The sequence below is a fragment of the Rattus rattus genome, chromosome 1 (genome assembly GCF_011064425.1).
Source record: "Rattus rattus isolate New Zealand chromosome 1, Rrattus_CSIRO_v1, whole genome shotgun sequence".
NCBI lineage: Eukaryota > Metazoa > Chordata > Mammalia > Rodentia > Muridae > Rattus > Rattus rattus.
Window position 1 is genome coordinate 247939399 of NC_046154.1, and position 26259 is coordinate 247965657.

Consider the following 26259-nt stretch of genomic DNA (forward strand, 5'->3'; position numbering starts at 1 on the left):
TAGGGGGTGGTGGGGAGCAGGTGCTATCCTCAAGGCAGGAAATCCTGAGGAAGGAGACTCATTACCACTACCCTCCCAAGGACCTTGTGGTTTATAGGAGCCGAGCCAGTGACGCAGGAACAAGCCAATGACACTAACACGGGAACAATCCATTGCCACTGGGGAGGTCCTTCACTACCCAGTTCTCTGGATCCAGGTTCCCATGTGAACAGCTGGCCACTGCCGGCCATGTGAACACAGACACATCTCAGTTTTCTATCACTGACGATAGCACCTCCTCAGGCTGACCCTAGACCATGCGCACCAAAGACTTCTGCCCACCAGACAAAGGGGGAAGGCTCAGAGCCTGTGTCCGGACACCGGAGCTTCTTAGAAGAAGTCACTTCATTGTCTTCTTAGAGAAAAACTTGAACCACCTGAGCAAGCCCAGGCCATGGTCTCAGCAGTTGAGTCCCACCGACAAGAGAATATAATTCTCCAGAGGGGAGCCACTCCAAAACAGAATCTCTTCCACAAATGAAAGGGGCTGTGGGTAGGGACAAGCCGTAACATGCCTGAGAGCCAAAAGAACAAGAATGGTACCCACATCCAGCACGACCCACCTCATTAGCGGATATGTAAGAGACTGTCACTGGGGACTATATGAAAGACGGCAGGAAGCACACAGACCACTAGCCTTCTGGGAAAAGCAAACAAGGAGATGCCTACCTCCCTACACCAAACACTGGTAAGGCAGAAAGCCCCATGCTGCTGATAGGAATTAATGAGAAATGGCACAGGCTCTCTGGAAAGCAGCTTGTCTGATTCTTGCAAAAGGCAACATGCAGTTTGGGACCTAGCAACTGCATTCCTGGGCATGGTCCCAGGGAAATGAAACAGCACCGGGGAAGGAGGGGGGTGCTTCACAACAACCTTGTAAACACATCCTTCAGTGGACAAAGGATCCCAAAGCTGTGATGCATACAGCGCGGAGGCAGCTGTTCAGGAGGCTGAATGAACCACCATTCAATACACCGCCACTCTTGTGAATCTAGACAGCGACGCCCGAATGATAATCGGCAAGCTCCGCCAAGCCGCACACTGGACAATTACTTTTATCTAGCATGTTGGCACTGAGTCCAAAAGGATGAGGTGGCGACAACAGCTCAGTGGTTTGCAAGAGGTTTGATGCCGGCTTCTGCAGCACAGGAGGCACAAGCATTGTGTACTAGTCATGCAAAATGGCGCCCCCAGGGAGTCTTAACCAAGCACACTGCAGCTCTCAGCTATCAGTTTCTCATAACTGCATTCTCCAAGCGCTGCGGGCCACACCCATAATCCCAGGACTCAAAAGATGCAGAAGCAGGAGATTGCTAATTCTAAACTAGTCTGGACAAGATATAATAGTGGAGAATATACCCAAAAAGTCGGAACAGCGCAAAAAGTGACTAGATTTATATATCTGTAAAGGCCCATGTTAGGGGACAGAGCAAAGGAGGGGGGTCGGGGTCGAATAATTCTAGGGGGCCACAGGCGGTGCACTACTGAGTCGGCCATGCCGGCTCAGCACAGATGACAAGCCCGACGACTAAGAAAAGACACGAAGCCAGTCTGCTGGAGCCCTGAGAAGAGGCGCACGCCGAAAGAAAGGCGCCGCCCGCAGCCCAAAAGCTTGCACAGGCACAGAAGCCTCCATACATCCTGACAAGCTAAGCTCAAGGCCACAGCCGCTGCCGCAGCCGCAGCCGCAGCACTACGAGGGCAGTGTCTCCTGGAGCCGACCCGAAGGGGCGGGGAGAGGTAGGCGGGTCTACGGCCGCAGATCACAGAGAGGCCGGCGACCTCTCCTAGAGCGGCTCCAGAAGGGAGTGACTAAACAGGCGGGGCTACGGAGCATGCGTTGGTACCACTGAGAGCCTGGCGAGGGCCCTAGAGTGGCACTGGAGACGGCTTAGAGCGGTGGGCGGGGCTTGGAGCACGCGGCAGCACCACCGAGAGGCTGGGGAAGGTAGAGCGGCACCAGAGGGGCGGGCGCCTTTAGGCGCGGGAGTGGCGGGCTCAAGTGGGCATTGTTAACGGTCGCCCGCTCGCCGGTCACCCGTGCCTCCCGCCACGTTCTGCCGGCGTCTGCGCTCGGCACCCATCAGGTACTTTCTGCGTGTGTACTCGGTATCCCCGACCGGGCGAAGGCCGGCTTCTGAGTCTTTTCTCTGTGGACTACCTCAGCGGTGTTGCGGAGGTCCTGGAGGCGGGGAAGGTGGGCCGGGCTACCTAGCGAACCCCCTTGTTGCTGGATGCGTTGAGCTCCTTGTCCTGCCCGGTCCAGCAGCACTTTGATGAACCTGAGTCCTTGGGTCAGCTGAATTCCACTAAGTTGCCTGAAGCACTCGCAGCTACTCCTGTGCACAGGCCTGTGAAGGGAGCGAGCAATATGATAGTCGCTGTGGTCTTCTCTGGTTTTAATGACTATTTCAGTTTTCAATGAGGATGATCGTTGGTGAGCAACACAGACACCTGGGTCCCGCTTGTCATTCCTCTCATCAGAGTGATGGTGTTTGAATTGGTACTGAGCATTGCTGTAGTCGGCAACTCTCAGGTGACCTGAGCTGTCCCACAATCCACAATCACTTTGAGATGCTGACACAGTGCGAACAGATGCCTAGGCGAAAGTTGCCTGGATCTTGGACTCTGAACCCAGATATGAATTTTATCTGCTGGGTTATTAGATATGTGGGTATTTATCTAATGCTTAGAACAAAATACAGTGTGTTTCCCAAAGCGACAGTTTTGTTTTGGGAAAAGTGTAGGAACTCTAGGTGGAACTGCCAGCATAGCCTGTCCCTTGGGGTAGCGGGAGGGAATGGTGCAGGTTTACAGATGAAGAGGGGTCACATAGAGAGAGGCTCTTCAGTACAAGGGGCAGCCTTTGGGCATGTGATGGGGTTTGCTGACTGCTGGGGATTATGAGGACAGCCCAGAGTTTTCCAGGCTCAGAACCAGGCTGTGTGTGATAGTTACTTCCTGCCCCAGGGTATTTGCACAGTCCCGATGTGGGCAGGTAGAGAGGATAAGGAAGAAAAAGAAGGCTCTATTTGGGGAGGTGGGAAATGGCCATTGGTCCCTGGTGGATATGGCTTTCTCTGGGATGAGTGAAAACCTTATCTTCAGGCCAAGGAGCATCAGTGGCTGAGTGAGAGAGTCACTCAAAAAGATGAGCACGCTGTGGACAACAGTCTCTGCACTCAGCTTCTAGGCCTGGGACTAGAGCTCTGGGGAGTCCACTTTAGTCTGAAAAGCTCGTCACGTGAGCAGCTGGGAAGACAGTGGAGGGTGGAACTGCAGCACTGGGAGCTGCCTTTGACCTTTTGTTCATGCTTTTGCCTCCAGAAGCAAGAAGACCATGGTTCTGTCTGCTCGATGTAGCTTCATAAGCAGGATGTGGTGAGCTGTCTCTGACAGAGTGAAGTCCCAGAGACGAAGCCAGGCAGACACTGGCTGGGAACCCTCAGCCTTCCCTGGCCTCTCGGGGTTTTCCTGCTTCCTGAGAGCAGCAATGGAAAAGCCTGTGACTAGGAAAAAGAAGAACCAGGCCCCAAAGGAGGAGGCAGGTGTGCAAAAGGCCACTGTCAAAGGAGAGAAAACATCAAAGGGGAAAAAGCCAACCAAGAAGCCACGAAAGCCCCGCAAACCCCGAAAAGAGCCTGTCCTGAGTCCCGAAGATGAAGCACATATCTTTGATGCCTTCGATGCCTCATTTAAAGATGACTTTGAGGGTGTCCCCGTGTTTGTTCCTTTTCAGAGGAAGAAGCCCTATGAGTGCAGTGAATGTGGACGGATCTTTAAACACAAGACAGACCACATTCGCCACCAGAGAGTTCACACTGGAGAGAAGCCCTTTAAGTGTGACCAGTGTGGGAAGACCTTCAGGCACAGCTCAGATGTCACCAAACATCAAAGAATTCACACCGGCGAGAAGCCCTTTAAGTGTGGGGAGTGTGGGAAAGCCTTCAACTGTGGCTCCAACCTTCTGAAACACCAGAAAACGCACACTGGAGAGAAACCTTATGGCTGTGAGGAGTGTGGAAAATCCTTCGCCTACAGCTCCTGCCTCATCCGGCATCGGAAGCGTCACCCGAGGAAGAAGCACTGAGCAGGGCGGCCTACAACTGTGGATCCTGGTCAGACACCTAATGATGGTCAGAGTTCTTATGCAGTGTGCTGTTGATGGCCCATCTGGCCACCCGTCTCTGTCATTGAAAGGAAAATCTACCCATCAGACATGAGAGCCCACAGAGACTTTCTGCCCTGCGAGTCTACACTTAGTGGTGACACGGTGCTCCCCAGGGCTTCCTGAAGCTCCAGCCATTTCCCAGACTACTTTATGCTACTCAGGGCCATCTTTGGAACAGCTTTGGGTCACCCCTGTTGACAAGGGCCACTGCCTTCCTCTGCTGCTTCTGTCTGTGCCAACCATGTGCTTTTGTCTCTTCTTTTGAAGACTTCTGGCTCTGCATGTCCAGCCCCATGCAGTCTACTAGGAGCAAGGAACCCTGAGGTGGATGACAGGCAGCACTCTGACCAACTCTGAGGACCAGTCCCCTTGGACAGCACCAAGTCCTGCTCATCTCTGTGCAGCTGACTTCGGTGATCCTAATTTTTTTCCCTCTGGCTGAAACAACAGTCTTTGAGCTCAACTCCTGGGCCTAGAACTGGGCTGCAGTGTGTTCCCCTGTCCTGGCCACATCTTAGACAAGTCTCCTGGATCCACCCAAAGTCTCAGCAGACCCTTGCACCCTGGCATAGTGGCAGAGTTTTTAGATTAGATCTTGTAACTCCAGGGTGCCATCAGCAGCTTCTATCCACTGTACCTTCAAAAACAACTGTGGCCCTGCCCCTCAGCAGCCCACCATTCAGGTCAATTCCACTTCCTGCTGGTCAGCAAGGCAAGACCATGTGAGTGTGTCTACCCTCTGTCCCAAGTGCTCTGTGAGGTCTGTGTTCTAAAGATGGCAAGTGACTGCTGACCAGGAGGGTAAGTTGGGGGAAAGGTGGCAGTGATTTGGACACAAAATAATGAATAATGGCTTTAGTCTTTGGGGGCTCTCTCCTGAAGAAAGGATCCTCAGCCAGAACTAGAGAAGGACTTGTCAACAGATACAGAAACCATGAGAGGGCACTGCCCAAGTGATGCGGGTGTTCTCTGGTAGGAATGTTTGACCAGGTGAGGTAGTTAATCTGCAAGGTCAACCTGACTGGATATACAGTCACCTAGGAGATATATCAGGTGTGTCTGTGAGGGTGTTGCCAGGGAGATTTAGCTGAAGAGGGAAGACCTCCCTAAATGTTGGTAGCACTAACACACAGGCTTGGGTCCTAGACTAAATTCAAAAGGAGAAAGCTGGGCCATCAAGATGGCTTCGCAGGTAAAGGCACCTGCTTCTCACAGAAGCCTGGTAATTTGAGCTCAGTCCTGGAACCCATGCAAAAACTGGCAATGGAGACCCAACTCTCGAGAGCTGTCCTCTGACCTACCCCCGACCCCCATGCAGACAGACAGCAGCACTAGAGACATAACAGGTTTAAAATGAAAACCTTGAGCATTCACCTGTCTGCTTCCCATTACAGTAATGTGAACAATTGTGTCATACTCCCCACCATGGTGGTCTGTACCCCTTCAAACCAGGAGCCAAGGATACCCTCAAGTGGCTTTTTATCAGACACTTGCCACAATGAGATAAATGACAACTATATGCAGCTAGCCAACCTCTTTCTAGAAGCCAAAACAACACCGTGTCTCTGGTGCTTCCCGTGGCTCTATTCTGGCCAGGTCTGCTGATGCACTGTCAGAAATGCAAGCGGGGCTGCTGTTGGACCAGGCTGCTTGAACTGCCCCTCCTATGGGCAGAACCTTCCAGGTAGAGGTTTTCCCACACTGCACTCTCCTTAAGCAAGCATCCCCAGGAGTATTTACCAGTCTTGATCTCCATGGGAGAGGAAGGCTTAATCTAATATGAAAATCTAATAAAGTGAAATTGTGAAAAAATGGGTATCAGCTGATGTAGGCGCTACATAGCCTACTTGGGCAGCATGGTCCTGGATTAAAGGAGTTGCCCACACTTGGGGACATTGGAAACCTTAAGTGCTACTGGGTGGCAAGGCAGCATCCTGGTCCCAGCCCCTTAGCCCTGTCCTTAAGGATGAGTGCTAAGGTTTTACACAGTCACAGTTCCCTCAGTATTGAGGGGAAACCGAAGATAGTCTGTGTTCATACACACCCAGAGGGCCGCAAAGGCAGGGTGTGTGTGCTCATATATACCCAGAGGGCCACTCGGCAGGGTGGCCCAGTGTCATTCCGTGTGATTGTTCTTGTCTTTGCAGCCACACAACACTCACCTATTCACATATTGCACAGCCCTTACAGACAGCACAGGATGAATGGGTGTGGCCACGTGCTAACCAAACTTGGCAGAAAGAGGTGCTGCTGTGACTTGTTTGCCAGCCACTTGTTTTGTTATTTTGTTGAGATGGGGTCTCACTCTAGCCCAAGTGTCTTGGATCTCACTGTGTAGCCTGATTGGCCTCACTCACAGTCCTGCCTAAGCCTGGAATACTGGAGTCATAGGCATGAACCATCAAACATGGCTAAAATACATGCAGAGTGCTCCCTTGGGGTCTGATTCTCACTTTGTTTGTTTGTTTGTTTGTTTGTTTAAGACATTGTCTTGATGCGTAGTTCAGGCTGATGAGAACTAACCATATAGCCTAGACTGGACTTGAACTCACCATGATCCTCAGCTTTAGCTGCTAGAGTGCTGGGCACGCACCATAACACATGATTTATGACCCCTGTTCTTAATGAGGAATATAAGAGAGTTTGCTCCAGGCTTGGTGTTTTGAGCCCTCTGTAGGCTTAGATGTTGGTCAGAAAGCTGGCTTAAGGACGTCTGGATCCCCGGGTGCAGGAACTAGACTGGAACAGTTTGATGTTCCAGGAAAGTAACAATGTGGACACAGACTTTACAAGAACTGAGATTAGTCAAACACAACCCATTGTCTTCATTCAATTTGTGCCGTGCTCTGATAGCTCTTGTCATTGGCAGTGGGAAGTGTTGCTTTGCGTGAATGCATAAAGAGCCCTTAGGAAAAACAGAGCTGACCCAGGCTCAGCCACTTCCTAACTGAGCCACGTGGACTCTTTCTGGATTAAATTCCAAATAATTTATTCTTTGATGTCTTGTCCACATTTTAGGATGTATAGGACAGGCTCAGACAGTATCATTCAGTCAGATACTGGCCCCAGGTTGGCCCTGAGAGACACTGCAGCAATGTCTGGATGGCAGTGTTGTTATCTCCCTCTCCGCCCTCCTCCCCAGATTTGTTCATGGTTGCTGTTTTGTTTTTGTGGTCTTAGGGATGGAACCCAGGTATTTGTGAGTGCTAGGCTGGTGCTCTGCAACTCTGCTACACCCCAGCCCAGGGTTCTTTGAAAAGAGAATCAAATTACTTGCTTTTTGTTTTGTTTTCTGAAGGCTAGGCTGGCCTCCACTCACCAAGACCCACCTGCCTCTGCTTCCTAGGCACTAGGATTAAAGGCCTACAGCACCACACATAGCCAGAGAACCATGTTTAAAGCCAGTATCTTGGTCCATGAGGAGAAAGGAGGTGGTGAGAGCATGAGTCTGTCAGCAGCAGCCTCCTCCTTGCCTGGATCTGGCAGTGCTGGGTGTACTGCTGAACCTTGTGTCTCGGTGTCCTGTCATCCAGTGGGTATGACAGTGTCCAACTCTGAAGAATCAGCTAGAATTCAGTGACTTGGTGTGTGAAAGTTGAGGTGTGGCCAGGAGCGGTGGTGCACATCTTTAATCTCAGCACTCTAGAGGCAGAGGCAAGCAGATCTCTGAGTACAAGGCCAGCCTGGTCTACATAGCCAGTTCCAGGACAGTCAGAGTAGTGAGACCCCTGTCTCAGAAAAGGAAAGCCAGGTATGGCACTGGCTTGTGCCTGCGGTTTTAGTGATGCAAAGTTCTTGCGTGTTAGCATGCTTTTATATTGTTTTGTGATTTTCCTTATTTTTATGTGTCTGTTTGCCACATACACGCAATGTCCTCAGAAGCCAGAAGATGCTATTGGATCCTCTGGAAGAGGAGTTACAGTTAGTCATTAGTCACCTTTGGAGATACTGGGAACCAAATCCTGGTCCTCTGGAGGAGCAGCCAGTGCTTAATGAGAGCAGATACTCATTCACACACGTGGAAGGCCAGCCTGCAAGCTAGCAGCCCTGAATACTCCCTACCAAAGGGGACAGCTGAACTCAACAAAGTCAGCATGGAAAAGAGTGGAGGGTTTTTGTTTTTTTTGTTTTTTTTACCAAATGCAATTCATGATTATGGGAAACGTCATACAACCAAACCAGCAGGAGGAAGTCTTGGGTCAGCCCCAGCAGAAGTAGGAACATGTCAGACTGCTGCTTATGTTGTCCTCTGAGTGTGTGCTGCTGGAGAGTGTGTCTCAGCACATAGCTGGAGCACCATGTCCCTCAGCACCCTTCCAAGTTCTTTGGGTAGCCAAGAGAACCGGTTTGCACTTAGCCCACCTCTCCCTTCGGTTTGCTGTCTCCTGGAGAGTGAGGGAGGAACTGCCTCTTATCATTTACCCAGACTGTTCTTTGTTCTGTCTAGGCTGCCTGAGCAGATCTCTCCAAGAAGCTCAGAGAACTCAAGAGAGTCAGTGTCTACCTCTACCACAGAGCACAGCAGAGACCCACTGGGTCATGCTCCAGGGAGGCTGTCATCATAGAATCCATCGGCAACAAGAAAGCTGTGAGTGGGTGAGCTCAGGGAGGCTTTTTGGACTCCATGTGGTGACTACAGGTCACTTTCGCTTGTTCCCACCTGAAGTTAAGATGGCCACAGCATTCACGAGCAACTGAATGTCTGAGTTCTGCTCACTGAAGTCTACTGAGGAATCCCCAGCACCAACTCTGTACTTCAGTGAGAGACATTGTGAATAGCCACCTGGGAACAAACAAAATGTTCAGAACCTTCTAGATGTCTTGAGATGGGTCCTGGGGCAACTAAGAACACTCCAGCAAAGTCCTGGGATTCTAATTACAGAAATGCATTCAACTGCAGCCAGAGATGTCCTACAAGTCCAAGGCACTCCGTTCCTCAGCACCTCAGCTGCTGTGTCAGGCGGGCCTTGTCCTGCAGAAGAGCTCTGACCAGCACGGCCGCTGCTGAGCCTTACTTAGAGCAGAGAGCACCGCTAGGGCCTGACAACAAGCGAGTGAGTGAGAGCTCTGAGCTGGATTGTATCCATTCCTTCTGCTTCCTCCCAGCCAAGAGAAAAGGCGGAAGCCACCTCGAGGAGAGTCAGAAGTAGCCCTGGGCTGGGTCCAGGACTCTTCTGTTTGGGGAGACCAGTGGGATAGACTTGACTAGCTGCCGCCTTCTGTTCTTGGAAGTCTGCAGCTCCAGAGCACGAATGTGCTCCTTTCCTCCTGACCTTGGATCCATCATCAGGACAATGATTCCTGAGCCAATAAGTTGGGACAGCAAGATGCCCTGAAAAGGAAGGCAGAACAAGGGCCCTAGGAAGGAAGGCTATGTACCCTGACTCAAGGGAAAGATGCTCTGTGGCTCTTAGGGAAGACTCAGGGGAATGGGTTCACCTCTGGGGTGGACCCCAGGTATAGTGCAAACAAGGAGACTGGCCTGTGTGCCACATTTATCTTTAGACCAAGAGATGGTGCCCACCTTCAGCCTACCCTTTCCAGTGCCTAGTGCCTGTGGAGTTGGGTGTTTGTTTTCTCCTGGTTCCTTCTCAAGGAAGATATGTGGATTGACCTGACTCAAATCCTGTAGGGCTGATGTTTTCATGTGACAGCTCCCAGCCAGCACCTAGGTGAGACTGTTTCCCTGCGTCTGGGCCTGCAGCCATTTGACTTTGGACCTGCACAGGGTTCCTGGCACCTGCGTGTTGGTGGCACCCAGCTGGCCTGTCCACACCTCACCTCGGCCACATCATGATCTGGTGTGTGTCCTAATGCCTCATCTGTATACTGCAGTGAGTGGTGCCATCCTCTTACAGCCACAGCCGTGGCCTGGTGTGTTGTAGCAGACGCTGTCCCCAGTCTGGTGTTTCTGTTTGACATTTGTTAATGCTTGCGTCCATGTAATACCCTGGTGCTGTGTCAGTGTTGTGCACATTGGACCCGACATTCTGCTTTGTTGTGCACTTGGTGACTTCCTTCATATGTGACTCCTCTGCTCCATGGACAGCGGCACTGATGCTCCATGTTGCCTTCCAGTTGCTGCCATGGTGCTGTGAGCAGATGCTGTTGGTGCTGCTACTGGACATCTATTTTCTCATAAAAGTAAATGTGTTTCCAACTTGCTTACTGTGCTCTGTTGGGTTCCCTACAGTGTGAGCAAAAGTCCTCAAGGAAGCCACCAGCTTTCTTCACTGAGGACAACTACAAGACCAGGGTCCCAGCTGGTCACTGTTTCTTGGGAGTGTCTAGATGCTTCCAGTGACCAAGCTCATGAGAGTATAATGTGTAATTCAAAAAGGTCACCACTGCTGTTACCATGGGTGAGGGTGGAGGTTGTACAAAAAAAGCAAGACATTGTCCTGCCTTTCTGACCCCAGATACTGGGAGGCCAGGTTATGGTTTAGTTAGTTCAGTACCTGTAGTGGAGACCCTGAAGGAAACCTGAGAAATGTCTGTTCATTTTTCATTTAGGGCAGTTCTCAGCAAGGTGTGATCCTGCAAGGGACACTTAACAGTGCCTGGGGACAGTTTATTTGAAGGATCTGGTGAGAAGAGGCAAGGATTTAGCCAAACCTCACAGTGCACAGGTCAACCCCAGCCTGGCAACAGGGAGCACTGGTGCCATGTTACTCAGGAAACCAGGACTGAGTTAGGCTGTGCAGGCAGCAGAAGCAGCTCTGGCCCTGACCTTTCCTGACCCACTCTCCCACAGCCTCAGGACGAACCTTAACATGAAGTAAAAGGGTCACTTGAGCTTGAAAACCCTAGAGAAGCTGGGATAAAAATTATGTACCACCCAAAAATGGGGTGGAGCTGGAGGTGTAACAGAGTGACAAAACACACACTTAGCACCCTGGAGATCCCTTGTTAAAGGGAGGTGGGGGAGGTCTGGAGAGATGGCTCAGTGATTAAAAGCACTGGTTGCTCTTCCAGAGGACCCATGTTTGAGGCTCAGCACCCACGTGGCAGCTCACAACAATCTGTAACTCCAGCTCCCGGGGAATCTGCCTCCTTGAGCTGCTCTCCACAGGTTCAGGCATGTAAGCAGCACACAGACATAGTAGGCAAAAAGTAAAAAGTAGATCCCTCTCATTGAGGAGTGTCGGTGTATCCGGGACCCTTGGAATGACACCCACATTCTGGAGAGTGGCGTTACTTAGGGCTATTCTATCTGACCCTTGCTCATCTTGCTCCATTCCCCCCTTGCTTACCACATCCCACCCTGCCTGTTCTCTCGGGTCCAAACTACTGCTAGCACTTCCCACACCTCAAGACCTTTGCACACACTATTTCTTTTGAATATCACCTCTCCCTCCTCAGGTTATCTCAGATATCAAGCCTCCACTCTCCAGGTCACTATGTGTGGAATACCACTGGGGCATGAGTGTAAGCCAATAGAAAGTCTTTAGTAGCCAGCCAGCCAGCAACTATATGTGTACAGGATCCCATTGTAGCCTCAAGCCTTTCTCTGGGTGAGCTGTTAAGCACAGGAACCATGTCTTGGATTGACATACCTCAGTTAACAAGAACAGTTAGCCAGAAGCAGAACTACAGAAGCCAAAAAGCAAGGTTAGGACATTTAGAGACTTTAGCAGAACTATGGATTTGCTGAACTAGATCTTGGGATTTGTTTTGTTTTTGTATGGTTGATTTGGTTTGGCTTGGGTTTTTTGTTTGTTTTGTTTTTTGTCCAGTGGTGACGTCTATGTGCTGAGTTTGATGACCTGAATGGTACTTTCATCATGGAGTCAGTACAGATAGTGCTAAGGACCATTAATTTTACCAAATTGTTGCATAATTGTCCATATAGTTTAAGATGCAGGGCCCCACCATTAATAGAATTAAAATAAGAAAGGCCCAGGCAGTGCTAATAGTGTGAGGGCTGAAGAAACTCCATTCTAGCTAGGTATCTATCTTGGTACTCAACGGTCCCTGGAATATAAGTTCCCAGTAACCCTGACTCAGTCACTCCCACCCAGAAATGTACAGCCATGACCGACTACTTGTTATGACTTCTTTTGGTTTCTGTAACCTGCTTATGCAGATATTCAAGGCCTATTTTGAGGTCGCCCTGACTGCCTAACCGTGGCAGAGCAGCACAGCTCCTGGCTTGCTGGTGCAGACACTCAATGTGGGTTTTGCCATTACAAATCCTTCCCTCGACCCTTTGCACAGCAGTCTCTAGTTTGGCTCAGAAATTGTTGTCCTTCTAGTGGTTTCAATAAATTTAACTAATTATAATCCAGATTGAGTCTGTGGTCTTTTCCTGAGGTGTCTTGAGCTCCCTAGCATTTAGGGGCTCGTCCAGGATCCCTGGGAAATCCCAGACTCAACATCAGGGATCTTGGGATAGTCCCTAAGGGGGGAAAAGTCCAAGGATTCCTAGGGGAATCCCAGACTGATCACCACAATTTTGTAAATACCCAGCACTCAGAGGCAAGTGGATCTCTAAATTCCACGTCAGCCTGGTCTACAGAGGAAGTTCCAGGATAGCCAGAGCTACACTGAAAAGCTCCCTCTCTGGAGCGTGGGGGGAAGGTAAAATTTACCAGCCAATGTACATTTGAAACCCAGGTCAATTGGTGGTTGTTCTGTAAGTCCCAACATCTGGAGAGACATAGGGGAGATCGGGTGAGATCATAGACTTTGCAGGGACAAAGCAGGAGACAAAGCAGGGGGACACCCTGGATGGGTGAAGGTGGCCACCAAATGTCTGTTTGTGTGGTCTCCTCTGACTGTGTGGACATTCTGTCTTTTTAAGTTGTTTGCTTTTGTCTGATGGATTTGTTTATAAGTGCTAGAATGTGCTTCTAAGTTTTGTTTCCGACATGAGAGCTAGACCACCACCACCACCACCCCTGGCTTACTGTGTCTGTCCCACTCAGTGACCTTGCTGTTTAAGTCTCATGGGTTTCTCCCAGACGGTTGTCTCTGAACTTTCTTTATTCTCCGCATGCTCTCATCACTGGATTCCGTTTTGTGCGGACTTGGGTGTCTTTGGGGATATAGATAACATGGAAGTACCCATTTATGCTCTCCTACTTTATTAAGCCTGGCTCCGGGGTTGTGTTATCCCCCCTTGCCTGACCCAAGCACACTTGTTTTCCCCAGAACCTCTGTCTCAGGTCACACAGGCCCCTGCCTCTGTCAGGCAGGAAAGGGAAAACCAAACGCCCAGGAAGAGACACAGGTGCTTTAAAACAGCTGAAAAGTGGGCTGTCCAATAGGAGTCCCAGTGCTTACCTCTTCTCCTTCCTCGGTTTTCCTTAGCTCTCTCAGACTTTTGCCAAAACACAAACTTATCTCAAGACTTGTGGGACTATTATAGACTTCCTGTGCCTTAAGAGCTGTAAGCTTATTGGATATGGCTAAAACTCCGTAAACACAAAAGCACCCTGAGGCCAACACTTTCTGAGTTCCCACAGGTGTCTTGTTTTTATAGTTTTCTGTTTAATGGCCTGTAGGTTACAGACACTTACATTCATTATCCCCCAACTTGATGACCTTATAAAGGAAAAAAATGCTTAGAAAGGTTTTCCTGTTGTCTGCCTTCATCCGCAGACACACCAACTGGTGATAAAGTAAATGAAACCCTGTGTTTAAAATCTCTCACCTTTAATCCCTGCGCTCAGGAGGCAGAGACAGGTGGATCTCTGTGAGTGTGAGGCCAGCCTGGTCTACACAGTGAGTTCCAGGACAGCCAGGTCTACACAGAGAAACCATGTTTTGAAAAACCAAAAAAATAAATAAAAATAAAATCTCTCACTACTAACTCCAGATAGGCCTGCTTAAAATAACCAGAGCTGGGCTCATTAAAAGTTAATATTCCTTCAAAAAGGAGGAGATAGACAAGGTCATTGGACCTTCGAGACAGTATCCAGTCACTCCTCCCAGTTTGTTGTACAAACTTAGGACCTAACTGCATGAGGCCTCAAGGCTTTCTGGAAAAACTAGGGTGTGCAGGCTAAAAACTGTATACTGGATAAAGGCTGTGCCCATTGTCTGACACCCCTTAGAAAGAAATTCTTACAACGAATGGTATTCTGTCTCCCTTAAAATTTTTAATTGAAAAAAGATTTATATAAAAATTCAAATGGTCAAATATCACACATGTCTAGCTCTGACTTCTTCGCCCTTTTTTAGTTCTTGTTAGGAAAAATCAAATGTTCCTGCACTCAAGGCCATGGATATTCAGAGTTCTTGCTACAATGTAAACTTTGTTTCTCTCAGGATCTGTAAGACTATTGTGTGTCAGGGCAGCAGGGAGGGATATGACACGGTTGGGGGTGCTGTAAATTCCAAGCAAAAAAGTTCTGTAATGATCAAGATGTACAAATTCCTAGAGTTATAAATCTACTCAGGTTAACGGAAATGACTTTAGAAAGTTTGCCTAACCACTTATGTCTTTCTTAACTGTGTTCAATACTGACTTTAAAATAACGTGTTTGATAGCTAAGGTATGTTTGATAATAAGGTTTATTAATTCCTTATGCCTATTCAGGCCAGCGGAAACTGACTTAAAGATGTAGGTCTAGCCTTTTCTTTGTCTTTGCTGACTTTGTTAAACATTAGCTGTTTGGATCAATTAAGTCATAATAAAAACTTTGATATAAAAAGATAAAAAAAGTAAGGCTCCCAATCTCTCTGTGGACTGTATGATTTAAAGTTTTATTTTACTGCTAGAGGATTTTCAATGAGATCTTCAATTCAAATTTTTAAGGATAAAACTTACCAAAGATAAAAATGTCAAACCCTTATCTTGTAAAAGTTGCTGAATGGTAAACCACTATAGTTAAGACATGCAAGTCAATGGTCAGCCACCTTCTCAATGATCAAATTCTTTAATGTGCTCAGAACTGTGGTTATAGTCATACTAACTACATTCATTTAAAGAGTGACAAGTTTTAGCCTTCAGTATACGCTCACAACATTAAGCCCAAAGCAAGAAACTAAAACCAGGGGATTGGGGATTTAGCTCAGTGGTAGAGCACTTGCCTAGCAATCGCAAGGCCCTGGGTTCGGTCCCCAGCTCCGGAAAAAAAAAAAAAAAAAAGAAACTAAAACCAGTAATGGCGAGAGTTCTGCCGACTGCTGGCCTCTCAGCTGAGAAAACAGTGTGAGGGGGATCTTCTGAATACAATCACATGGGCATTGCAGGAGATTTGATCGCACTGGGAACGTCAGTACTGTGTTAGTTACTGAAAAAGAAACAAAGGAAAACAAAACTGTGTCTACTTGTGGTGTGGCTCAATCCCTCTGGCTGGAATGCAGACTCGCTTAGTACAAACCTCTAATCCCAAACATCGAAGGTAAAGTTGTGGATGAGCACCCATGGGTCATTATCAGGCAAGAGGGTAGCAGGACTTATGACATTGGGTTTCTCAAACCAGACTTGATGGTCCAGGGTAGGACCTGGTCACGCAGCCAGTGTTTTGGTGTTCCTCAAGGGCACTCAACAATGTGGAATGCTAGATCCTAACCCTGAGTTAACTCATTTGATTAGACTAGCAGTAGCCGCCACAGCTCTTACACGGGTGGGCAATCCTGTGGTTACAGGGTCCAATCCTTTGGACAGGTATGTCACAGGGCACGTCCATGGCCCCAAATTTAGGGTTTAAAACCCCTTTGTAATGTTTGTCACTGTTAGCTTTGAGGTCATATATGCTCAAGCTACACGCAGTGGGATAGACAGTCTCTTGCTGTGGATCAAGATGTAGAACTCTCCACTCCTCCAGCACCATGTCTGCCTGGACGCTGCCATGCTTCCCAGCATGATAATGGACTGAACCTCTGAACCTTAAGCCAGCTCCAGTTAAATGTTTTTCCTTTATAAGAGTTGCCTTGGTCACGGTGTCTCTTCACAGCAATAAAACCCTAAGGCGTGGATGAAAAGGATTTTTTAGCATCTGGAAGTACTAGGGCTGGAACCAGAGCTGCCATTAAAGCCTCAAATCCTTGTGTTTGGTCTCAGTCCAGATTAGGGCCTCAGTGCCCTCCTGCTTTTGTGCTGTATACACAGGCCTTGCTATTCCCACAAACTCTGGTATCCAGAGGAAACAATACCTAGACACATCAAGGAACCCAAGAAACTACATTTACTCTTTGGAGTTGGGATGTGAAGGAGAGCATCCTCCTCCTCCGAGACAGGCTCCTTTTGCCTCCCCACAGCTGGTAGTCGAGATACGTAGCCTCTGATGCACAAAGTTGGGCTTTCTTAGCTGACATTCTGCAGCCCAGCTTTGTAACTCCTGCAGCAGTCCCTCAGTGGCCCCTCTATAATTTATTTTAGTTTTAGAGGCTAGGAGGAGGTATGGTAGGAGAACACAAGAATATATAGTGTAAGAGTATGGACACCCATCCCAGGACACCTATGATGGCCAGCACATAGTGTCTCATCAAACAGGATTGGAGAATTTTAATTCTTCAGGCAGCCTGGTCCAGGTAAGTTGCCTGCTGTAACCTCCCTCTGGCTCTGTCCATGGAAAAGCAAAGATGGGTGGTCTCACCTCTGCCCTTGGGAGGCTGAAGAACACAGTTTTCAGGTGCAAGGCAGAGCACACCTATGTCTCTGGAAGAATCAGACTCATGAGAATCAGAGGTCCCGGGTTTCTTCACAGGCAGGAGAGGTGTGTTCCAGGAGGACTGGCAGGGCACCAGGATGCTGGTCTCTCTGAACCGGGCAGTGTGGACCACAATTTCCCTTTGTGTTTCCAGGCCCCTCGGGTATTGTTTAACCTGGATGCGGTGGCCGAACTGTTTAGTTGAACAGTTATAGGAACTTGGTGTTGGGCCAGTCCTGGTGTGTTGGTTTCTACCTATACTTCTGGGAATCTTTGTTGTCAATCTGAGAGACAGTGCCACTGTATATTTTGATTGGAGGCAGGACTTTCAGCTATAAAATTTTCTTCTGACAGTGCAGGACACCAAAGTTTTGCAGGGCATGTGTAAGTCCAACTGTGTCTCATCATCAGAGGTGACAATGGCTTTCAGTTTATGCAAAAGGTCTTGACTCTCAATTGGTTCACTGTTGTTAAACACCTTTTGAGCTACCTGGAACAACTGGAATCTATTTATACCTTTCAATGTTTTAACTTTTATATTAATAAGGAAATCTTTTTAGCAGCTGTCTTTACTCCTTCTAAAAAAAAAAGACCTAGCAAAAATTATTTAAAATCTCTGTTTTAGTTAGGGTTTTATTGCTATGAAGAAACACCATGACCGAGGCAACTCTTATAAAGGACAACACTTAATTGAGGCTGGCTTATAGACTCAGAGTTCAGTCCATCATCATCATGGTGGGAAACATGGTGGAGTGCAGGAAGACACGGTGCTAGAGAAGGAGCTGAGAGTTCTACATCTTGATCCACAGGCAGCAGGAAGTGAACATCTGAGACCTCAAAGCCTACCTTCTAGCAACACACCCCAACAAAGTCACACCTATTCCATCGGGGCCACACCTCCTAAAAGTGCCACTCTCGATGGGCCTGTGGGAGCCAGTTTTATTCAAATCATCACCGTCTCCTTGATCAGTGCTGGACAGGAGAGAAAAATTCATTCTGTTGGGGGCTGTATTGTCCAGCAATGAGTCTCCTGACCAGCATGGGGGTGGTTTTTCTCCATTTTTTTTTTCAAAGAATGGAGACTTGGTTGAAAAGGAGACATAAATCATGAAAGAAAGGACCAGAGCTCCCTCTTTTCTTCTTCCCTTGTCCTACTAGAAGCAAAGCAGGCTGGGAAGCAGAAGGAATGAGCATCAGGGAACTATCCTCCTCCACCCCCTCACTCCCAGCCCCCCACCCCTGTGCATTCTGTTTGAATGGCAGGGGGTCCTAGATGAGAGTCCTGACCTCTCCCCACCTCCACCCAGGGAGCATGAGCAGGACAGACAAAGCTTTTTTGGTTTCTCTGGGCAACCTGGCAGGGCCGAAAGGATTTGAGTCTCCAACAAAAGGCAGCTCTTAAGCTGGGGGTGGGGTGAGTGTCTCACAGCCACTGGTCAATACTGGGAAACAAAGCTGACAGAAACACATTTCAAGACAGACAGAGACACATACATACAGAGAGACACACAATAAAGACAATAGGGTGGCCTCCACACATTCCATACACTTGAACAGACAGGAGGAATCCAGTGACATCTCACACGGATCCTGGACACGGCCACATCCAACCTTTCCCATGTGTCCAAACAGAAGGCAGACTTACCTCCTTACGTGACAGACCAGAGACTCTCTCATTTGTTTCCTTTTGGGGGAGCAGGTGTCAGAGCTCTCCCAAGGCAGCAATTGACCAAAAAGAGCCCTGGGGACCTAGAACATCTCAGGTTATGCTCCTCCTAGGAGCTCCTTGACTACTGCATTCTCCCCTGCTCCGAGAGCATTTGAGGACCGGCCCCTGCCCTCATCCCTGAGTCTCAGGGTCTGATCTCTGAGGAATCTCTGTGAAACTTCCAGAAATGTTGGGTTATCCAGCAGAGAAGACTGCTCAGACATGAGCTTAGGTCAACAAAGCTTTTATTAGCTGGCCAGAGACCACTGCATGTTCAGGATCCAGTGTAATTCTGAGCCTTTTTCAGGGAGAGTTTTTAAGCACAAAAACCAGATCCTGACTTGGGCATACTTCAGTTAACAAGAACGGTTAACCAGAAGCACAACTACAGAAGCCAAAAAGCAAGGATAATACCTTTTGGGGTTTCCCGTTAGTATGGACTTTGATGAATTAGGCCTTTGTTTTTGTTTGGCAGGTGGGTGATGTCTGTGCGCTGATTTTATGGCCACCACGGAGTTAATTGTTCTAAGGTCTGGGGCCTACTGAGGTCTGGGAGCCTGTGTGTGGGAAGGACCCTCAGAACCTCATATAAGTGATTCTGGGCTTAACTAGCTGGAGAAGCTTCAGAGGTTTTGAGTGAGATGGAGCCCCCTGCACTCCTGAACACACCCTAGAGGGCCAGCTCTAATCAATCAGGTTGGACACCTTGTGCTGAGTGTGCCCTAATTCTCTAATCTAACAGACCCAACAGAGGTCTTTTCTACTACTTTGCATTTAAGAATGCAAAGGCAGGGCTGGATTTAGCCAGTGGTAGAGCGTCCAGGCCCACCCTGGTTGTCCCCAGCTCCAAAAAAAAGAACCAAAAAAAAAAAAAAAAGAATGCAAAGGCCAGGGTGTCCAGGTGTCCAGGCCCACTAGGCTGAAACATCTCCTTCGTGCAGTGCACATGATTGGGGAAAGCTACTCAGTTAATATTTCTCCCTGGAATCAATCTCTCTCTCTCTCTCTCTCTCTCTCTCTCTCTCTCTCTCTCTCTCTCTCTCTCTCTCTGTGTGTGTGTGTGTGTGTGTGTGTGTTGTGTGTGTGTATGTGTGTGTGTTGGGAGAGTCCTCACACTCTAACCATAGGGATCACAAGCACCTGATATGCTGTCTATAGAAACTCCATTTTGTGCTGGAAACCCAATTTGGAACCTTATATCTGTTTGTCTCAGACTCAAGCTCCTGGAAGATAAGGTCTCCTCAACCCTGACACTCCCCTTCCCCAAGAAATGCACAGCCATGACCACCTGCTTGTTATGATATGACTAACTGCTGGTTTGGTCTTGCTTATGCAGATATTCAAGGTCTATTTTGAGATCACCTTCATCGTGTACTCTTGGCAGAACAAAGCAGATCTTGTGGTTTTCGCCCTTAAAACCCCTTCTTCCTGCACCCACTTCTGGGCAGCACGTCTCTGATTGGGTTAGAGACTGGCCCTGCTAGCAGCCTTAAATTTTTGCTTAATTATAATCCTGAATTAAGTCTAAGGGGTCTTTTCCATTAGTCTCCATAACAACTGGCAGTGGCTCAGTCACTACCAACAGCACCCTCCAGCGTCCTGAGGTTGGTGCTGGTTACGAAAATGTTTGCAGCAAGAATTTTTAACAACCTCATGCGAGGACGCACTCCTGACAAAGTCTGCAAGACTGGGTAAGGTTAGCTGCAGCCTGTGGCATATGTGGTCCTGGTTGGGGCCAATTCCAATGATGCCGCTATGACATCCTTTGAGGCCCAACACCCGGGCTCTCACACTTCTGCCTCGCGTAGAAATGAGGACCTTTGCCCGGCTTTTCGGCTAATTTGAAAAGTGATTGTCCAGACTGGACTGTGTTAGGCCGTTGGGCGGACACCCTCTGCAGGGAAGCTACTAGGCTTAAAGGCTTTGAGCATCTAGAGGCCACCGAGGCGTGGTCCTCCGGGGTCCAGAGAGTCCCGGAATCGGGGGCGGGCCTCCCAGAGGCGGAGCATTTCCGGCCGGCGCGCGCGCGGGCGGCCTCCTCCCTTTCGCAAGGTGAGTGGTCGCCCCTCCCAGTGGTTCCAATCGGGACCCTTCGTTTCATCCGCGTGGGTGCCTATCTCTTTCTCCCGCAGTGACTTCGGTCACCCCCGGCCCGGGTCCTCTGAGTGGTTTCAACCTAGGAGACCCTGTAGGGCGGCCGTACAGTGTCCGCCCCGCGCCAGCCCCCAGCGTCTCCGCCTCCCGGCGGGTGCTGCTGCATCTCACCCCGTGTCATCCTCTCTCCCACTCGTCACTTTGTGGAAAAGAAAACTGGGCTCTCTCTTTGGGCTTCATCCGTTTATGGCAAACCAAGTTAAGGAAAAATGCCGCCCCCTTTTTATTTTTCTCAAGTCTCGTGTAATTCAGGCTGACCTCGAATTTGCTATGTAAGCAATGATGCCCTTGAATTTATTATTCTGCAGCCTTCACATCCCAAGTGTTGGGATTAGAGGTGCGCTCCACTGCACCCAGGTTTTGTGGTGTTGGGGATTGGGTCACGGCGTGAGGCAAGCAAACCAACCAATTGAGCCCCATCCCCGGCCTGGAAATATGCCTTTGATAAATACAAACATTCCCAGCCTGTGAATGTGCCTTTGACACACACACACACACACACACTCACTACCCCTGTGGGTGGTGCTGTGGGAAATCTGTGCTTGGGGGTAGCAGTCTCAGACTCTTCAGGATCTGAGGAAAAGTTTTCCCTCTGGAAATGTTTTCCTTCTGGTTTTCATGAAGTAACCCTGTTAAAAAGTTAGATTTAGAATTCTGATGCCTCACACTTTCTGGAGCCAGAGCCCCAATCGTGGTGCAGGAGTATTTGCTGTTAGAGTGCGCATCTTTGCAGGCTAGATCGGGGAAAACATTTAGGATACTGTACTGAGAAGCCCAGGATGGGGCTCAGTTGGTTGAATTGCTTGCTTCGCATTGGGGCCACTCTGCCTTGCTGGAGATGCTGCCAGTTCTCATGAGGGTTTTACACTGAATAAGCACTCAGGCCCTTGCACCATGGGCCCTGCAGCTCCTCCAGAGTTCTCCTGGCTTTTTTTTTTTTTTTTTTTTTTTTTTGTGGGAGGGCAACCCTCACTTGCTAAGAAGAGAAGCTAAGGATCACCTAGGACCGCTCAGGAGCTGACGTGGTGCTCTTCAACAATCTATTCCCACCATCTACCATGGTTTTCATTTTCCTCAGGTCCCAAGGTGCCTCCTTGAGCAGGGCTCATGAAGATGGCCACACTAGCGGGTGTAGAGGAGGCCCCTCCTGTCTTATCACTCAACAGTCTCTCATCACCAGGGATACCTGGAGACCAGCACCATGTGGCACTCCATGGACACCCTCACCACGGTATTTGCCCCAGACTGCTATGCCTCTCTGCCCCACTTCTGCCTCATAAGACTGCTCTGACCTGTGTTTTGGCCAGCTGAGGAAGGGAGTGCGCACTTACGTAGCTCATTCAGTGCTGGGGCCTCTGGGACAAGCCCTGAGGGAGTGGTGGAAGATAGCAGTGGTAGAGGCCACCCTCTGACCCCAGGGAATAGCCCCCTGGGTATGTTTCTTCCTCAGTATTAAAGGAAAAATGGCCTCAGAAGGGGCCCTGTTTTAGGAAGAGAAGATCCCCCTCTGACAGCACATCCTAGGCCAGGAAGAGAGGCAGCATTCTTCCTGGTTAATTCGGGTGTGCTTGCCTAATGACGTGCAGGGACAGGTGCACATAGGAAGCCTCACTGTTCTCTTAGGAATGAGGAGAAGACCCCACATGGGACGAGCTCTCTCTGCTGGCCTAGACTAATCATGGCTGATGCAGTGAAGCTGAGCTTTATGGGAGGCAGCTGTGCTCTGTGTCAGGCTCCCTTAGGTGATGCCCAAGCTTATAGACAGACCTTCACGGATGAGGACAGACATCACACTTCCCTGGGGAACCACGGGGTCAACCCCAGACCAGGTAGGAACCCTAAGCCCTGTCCTGTTTGCTGCCTGGCTCCAGGACCTTTCTGCCTATTCCTAGAACAATTCTTAGGCAGGGCCTTAGCATTAGGCTGTCCCTGGTGGGCCTGTGAACACGTAAGCGAAGTGGGTCCCAGACTAAGGTAGACTTGGTAGCGGGGACTTTACCACGTCATAGTGGAGCTCGGGAAGGCACTGATCTGGAGGGAGACGAGGGAATGGCCATCACCCCTTGTATAGATAAACAGGTGACAGGTGGTCTCTATGCCTGCTTCCTAGCCACCAGCAAGGTCAGGGCCGCCTCTCAGAGACCAAGCTATTCTACTTTTGAAGGCCCATGGGTTGCATTTTTGTCTTTTGGTTGTTTTTTTTGGGGGGGGAGGGTATAGGATCTCACAGCGTTGTCTCCCTGCCTTAGCCCCCAAGTCTCTGGGATTACCCTGTGTCACATCATTTGGGCTTGTTCCACACATTCCTCACCAGAGGAGACCCCAATGTTCTGAAACCTGCCTGCAGTTCTGCCAGGACTTCTTGGAACCTCGGGCTCCCAAAGAGGCCCATCCAGAATATCTAAGTCCCAGCAGCTTGCAAAGTGACCTTCTACGGTCATTTCTGGGTCCTTTGGGAATGGCAGGAGGTGAGGAAAAACATAAGGGAGCAGCACACAAGGGTCCCTGTGCCAGAAGTCTGTAGGAGAGGCTCCAAGCCCCACCCTGGCTAACCTAGAAGCAGGAGGCCTGCCTAGGCGGTACAGGGTAAAGCAATCCTTCTAGGGTCTCTCTGACCTTGCAGACACAGATCAGGAGCCAGGGCTGGCTTGTGATGCTAAGAAATGAGAAGATAGGACCATGGGGTAGCTGCAGGGCTGAGTGCAGAGAGCAAGGATGGGTGGAAAGGAATAAGACCAGAGTCAGCCAGCATGGGGCAGAAATAAGAGCTGCCTGGGCAGCCCAGCTTGTACTTGCCTGCAGAACTAAGGGAGAATGAGTCCCCAAAGCTGGGACCTCAGGAGGGTTGCTTGATGGGCTAGCCAAGGCAATGGCACCTCATCCATCTCAGTGTCTCTTTGGGAGCATAAGGGATGCTGGGTAGGTGGGGAATTTCTGTGTGTCAGGGTCTTGGCCCCAGAGTCTTGGCCCCTTGGAGTCTTGCGTTCAGGAAGGAGGGAAGGGCCAGATGCTGCCCTCTGGAGAGTAGGGTATGAGCCTCAATCCCCTGCCTCCAGGCTCTCCCTGTTCCAGCCCTGAGGTGCCTTCCCAGACAGCAGACCCAGACCTCCGAGTCGTAGAGGAAGTGGAGAGCACCAGAGACACCTGGCTTGGTGAGTGAGCAGCCCAGGTCTCAGGCAGCCTTGGGAGCCCCCAACCGATGCAACACATTGCATGTGCTAAGGGCCAGGCCATCCTGCCTGGGTCTCAGCTTGAACCTAGTTACCTGTTTTTGTCTACTGTAGAGGCTGGGTGCAGGGTGGGGGGCGGAGGGGAAAGGGTTGGCTGGTTCCTATCTATGGACACCTGTGGATCAGGCCCAGCCCCCTCCGGATCTGATCTCTTTGGCCGGGCAGGCCAGGCAGTCTTTGCCACCTGATTTTTGTGGGGTTAGATGAGTATCTTCGCAGCTGTCTCAGACGGAAGGACCACTTTTGGGAGTTCTCAAAGTTCCAGGTCCTTGCTAGCTCTTAATAACAACCTGTACTTCCTTTTCCCAGCTAAGAGAGGCACCACAGGACTAGTTAACCACCCGTGAGACCCCTGCACGAGCTCAGGGCCTCCAACAGACGGGGCCTGGCTGCTCCTGACAGTCTTTCTAAGTCTTCTGGCACACCCGTCTCCCCACCTTACACACACACTCTCTCCCCAACCCAGCCTCTGCCCTCCTCTGATTAGTCCCCATTCAGGCTTTCCCTGGGCTCAGCTCCTAGAACGCCACAGTAGGGGGAGACTGGGAGCTGTCTGCCATTTCTCCTTTCAGACTCTGAGTGCCGGCCTGAGAAGACTCAAGCCTCTCTCAGCTCCCAAAGCCTTGGAGATGGGCTGGCCTCACATGGAAGGGCACTGAGGGGCATGTCTAAGTGTGCCGACAGCGTTGACCAGGACCGTAGCTTGGAGCAGCCAGCAGGCCTGCCTCCAGGAACCAAGCCCTGCTCTCAGAAAAGAGACACTTGGCACATGGTACTCTTGCCCCAGGGAGCCCCAGGGACAGAGGGTAGCGCCAAGAAGACTGCTGAGGTGGGCAGTAGTTTGGGTCGAGACTGCCGGCAGCCGGGTCCACGGGGCACCAAGGCACACCGCTGTGAGGTCTGTGGTAAGAGCTTCAAGTACAAATCTCTGCTGCTGAAGCACCAGCGCATCCACACGGGGGAGAAGCCTTACGCCTGTCATGAGTGCGGCAAACACTTCGGGAGCTGGTGGGGCTTCATGCAGCACCACCGCATCCACACAGGCGAGAAGCCCTATGAGTGCGGCCATTGCGGCCAGGCCTTCAGCCACAGCTCACACTTCACGCAGCACTTGCGCATCCACAACGGCGAGAAGCCCTACAAGTGCGGTGAATGTGGCCATGCCTTCAGCCAGAGCTCCAACCTGGTGCGTCACCAGCGGCTGCACACCGGGGAAAAGCCGTATGTCTGCAGCCAGTGCGGCAAGGCCTTCATCTGGAGCTCCGTGCTCATCGAACACCAGCGCATTCACACGGGCGAGAAGCCCTACAAGTGCGAAGACTGCGGCAAGGCCTTCCGAGGACGGTCGCATTTCTTCCGGCACTTACGGACCCACACGGGCGAGAAGCCCTTCTCCTGTGACTCCTGTGGCAAAGCGTTTGGCCAGAGCTCTCAGCTCATCCAGCACCAGAGAGTGCACTACCATGAGTAGCTACACCCCAGTGAAGTCTGGGTAAACCTGCTCTACTGAGTGGGATGGGGATGCTTACAGGTACACGGCAGGACATGCCCTGTGTCCAGGTGTGATGGCTAAGGAAACTCCATTTCATGGTAGGTATTCAACTTGGAACCTACTCCTGACACTAGCCATTTCTCTCTGACTCCAGTTCCTGGAAGATCCCAGTGAACCTGACTCTGCGACCCCTACCCAAAAATGTACAGCCATGACCGTCTACCTGTTATGACATGACTGCCTGCTTTTTTGGCTTCTGTAACCTGCTTATGCAGACATTCAAGGACTGTTTTGAGGTCTTAGTAAGCAGAGCAGCACAGCTCCTGGCTTGCTGGTGCAGACACTCAATGTGGGTTTTGCCATTACAAATCCTTCCCTCACCCCTTTGCACAGCAGTCTCTAGTTTGGCTCAGAGACTGTTGTCCTGCTATTGGTTTCAATAAATTTATAACTAATTATAATCCAGATTGAGTCTGTGGTCTTTTCCTGGGATTCTTGAACTCTATAACATTTGAGGGCTGGTCTGGGTTCCTGGGAGACCCCATACACAGTGTTGAGTTTCAGGATACGTCCTAAGCTGGGTGAGGCCTGAGAAAGCATGGCATCAAGGCTACCAGAAATTACAAGAGTTACCAGTAGGTGACAGGCCCTAGATAGGGCAAGTACATTGTGGACTTGGAGACCGGGGAACCCCAGATTGACCATTGCAGATTTGTAAGTAAAATTGCTGGCCAATGCATATTTGAAAACCAATTGGTTAGGTGTTCTGTTCTGGAAGTCCTGACATCTGAGTAGATATGAGGGAGATCAGATATGATCATAGACCTAGTCTCCAGGACAGAGTGGGGAACGTCCTGCTGTCT

The 26259-nt window shown here is 49.9% G+C and overlaps 2 protein-coding genes across 4 annotated transcripts; both read left to right on the plus strand.

Moving 5' to 3' along the window:
• Window positions 1–1973: 1973 nt before the first annotated feature.
• Zfp41 (ZFP41 zinc finger protein) lies at window positions 1974–12497 on the plus strand. Of its 2 annotated transcripts, none has more exons than XM_032916978.1 (3): window positions 1974–2126; window positions 3367–5011; window positions 8658–12497. In XM_032916978.1, the coding sequence occupies exon 2, from the start codon at window positions 3533–3535 to the stop codon at window positions 4127–4129; it is 597 nt and encodes a 198-aa protein (XP_032772869.1). In that variant the 5' UTR covers window positions 1974–2126; window positions 3367–3532; the 3' UTR covers window positions 4130–5011; window positions 8658–12497. The 2 variants fall into 2 exon arrangements, with proteins under 2 accessions (XP_032772869.1, XP_032772876.1); XM_032916985.1 differs by lacking the exon at window positions 8658–12497 and adding an exon at window positions 8090–8449.
• An 8028-nt stretch (window positions 12498–20525) lies between these two features.
• On the plus strand, window positions 20526–25861 carry LOC116912764 (zinc finger protein GLI4-like). 2 transcript variants are annotated; one of them, XM_032916918.1, is made up of 5 exons: window positions 20553–20572; window positions 20912–21011; window positions 21753–21905; window positions 23731–23826; window positions 24477–25861. In XM_032916918.1, exons 3-5 carry the CDS (start codon window positions 21782–21784, stop codon window positions 25373–25375), a joined length of 1119 nt encoding a protein of 372 aa, XP_032772809.1. In that variant the 5' UTR covers window positions 20553–20572; window positions 20912–21011; window positions 21753–21781; the 3' UTR covers window positions 25376–25861. The 2 variants fall into 2 exon arrangements, with proteins under 2 accessions (XP_032772816.1, XP_032772809.1); XM_032916925.1 differs by having other exon boundaries at window positions 20526–21011.
• Window positions 25862–26259: the final 398 nt, after the last annotated feature.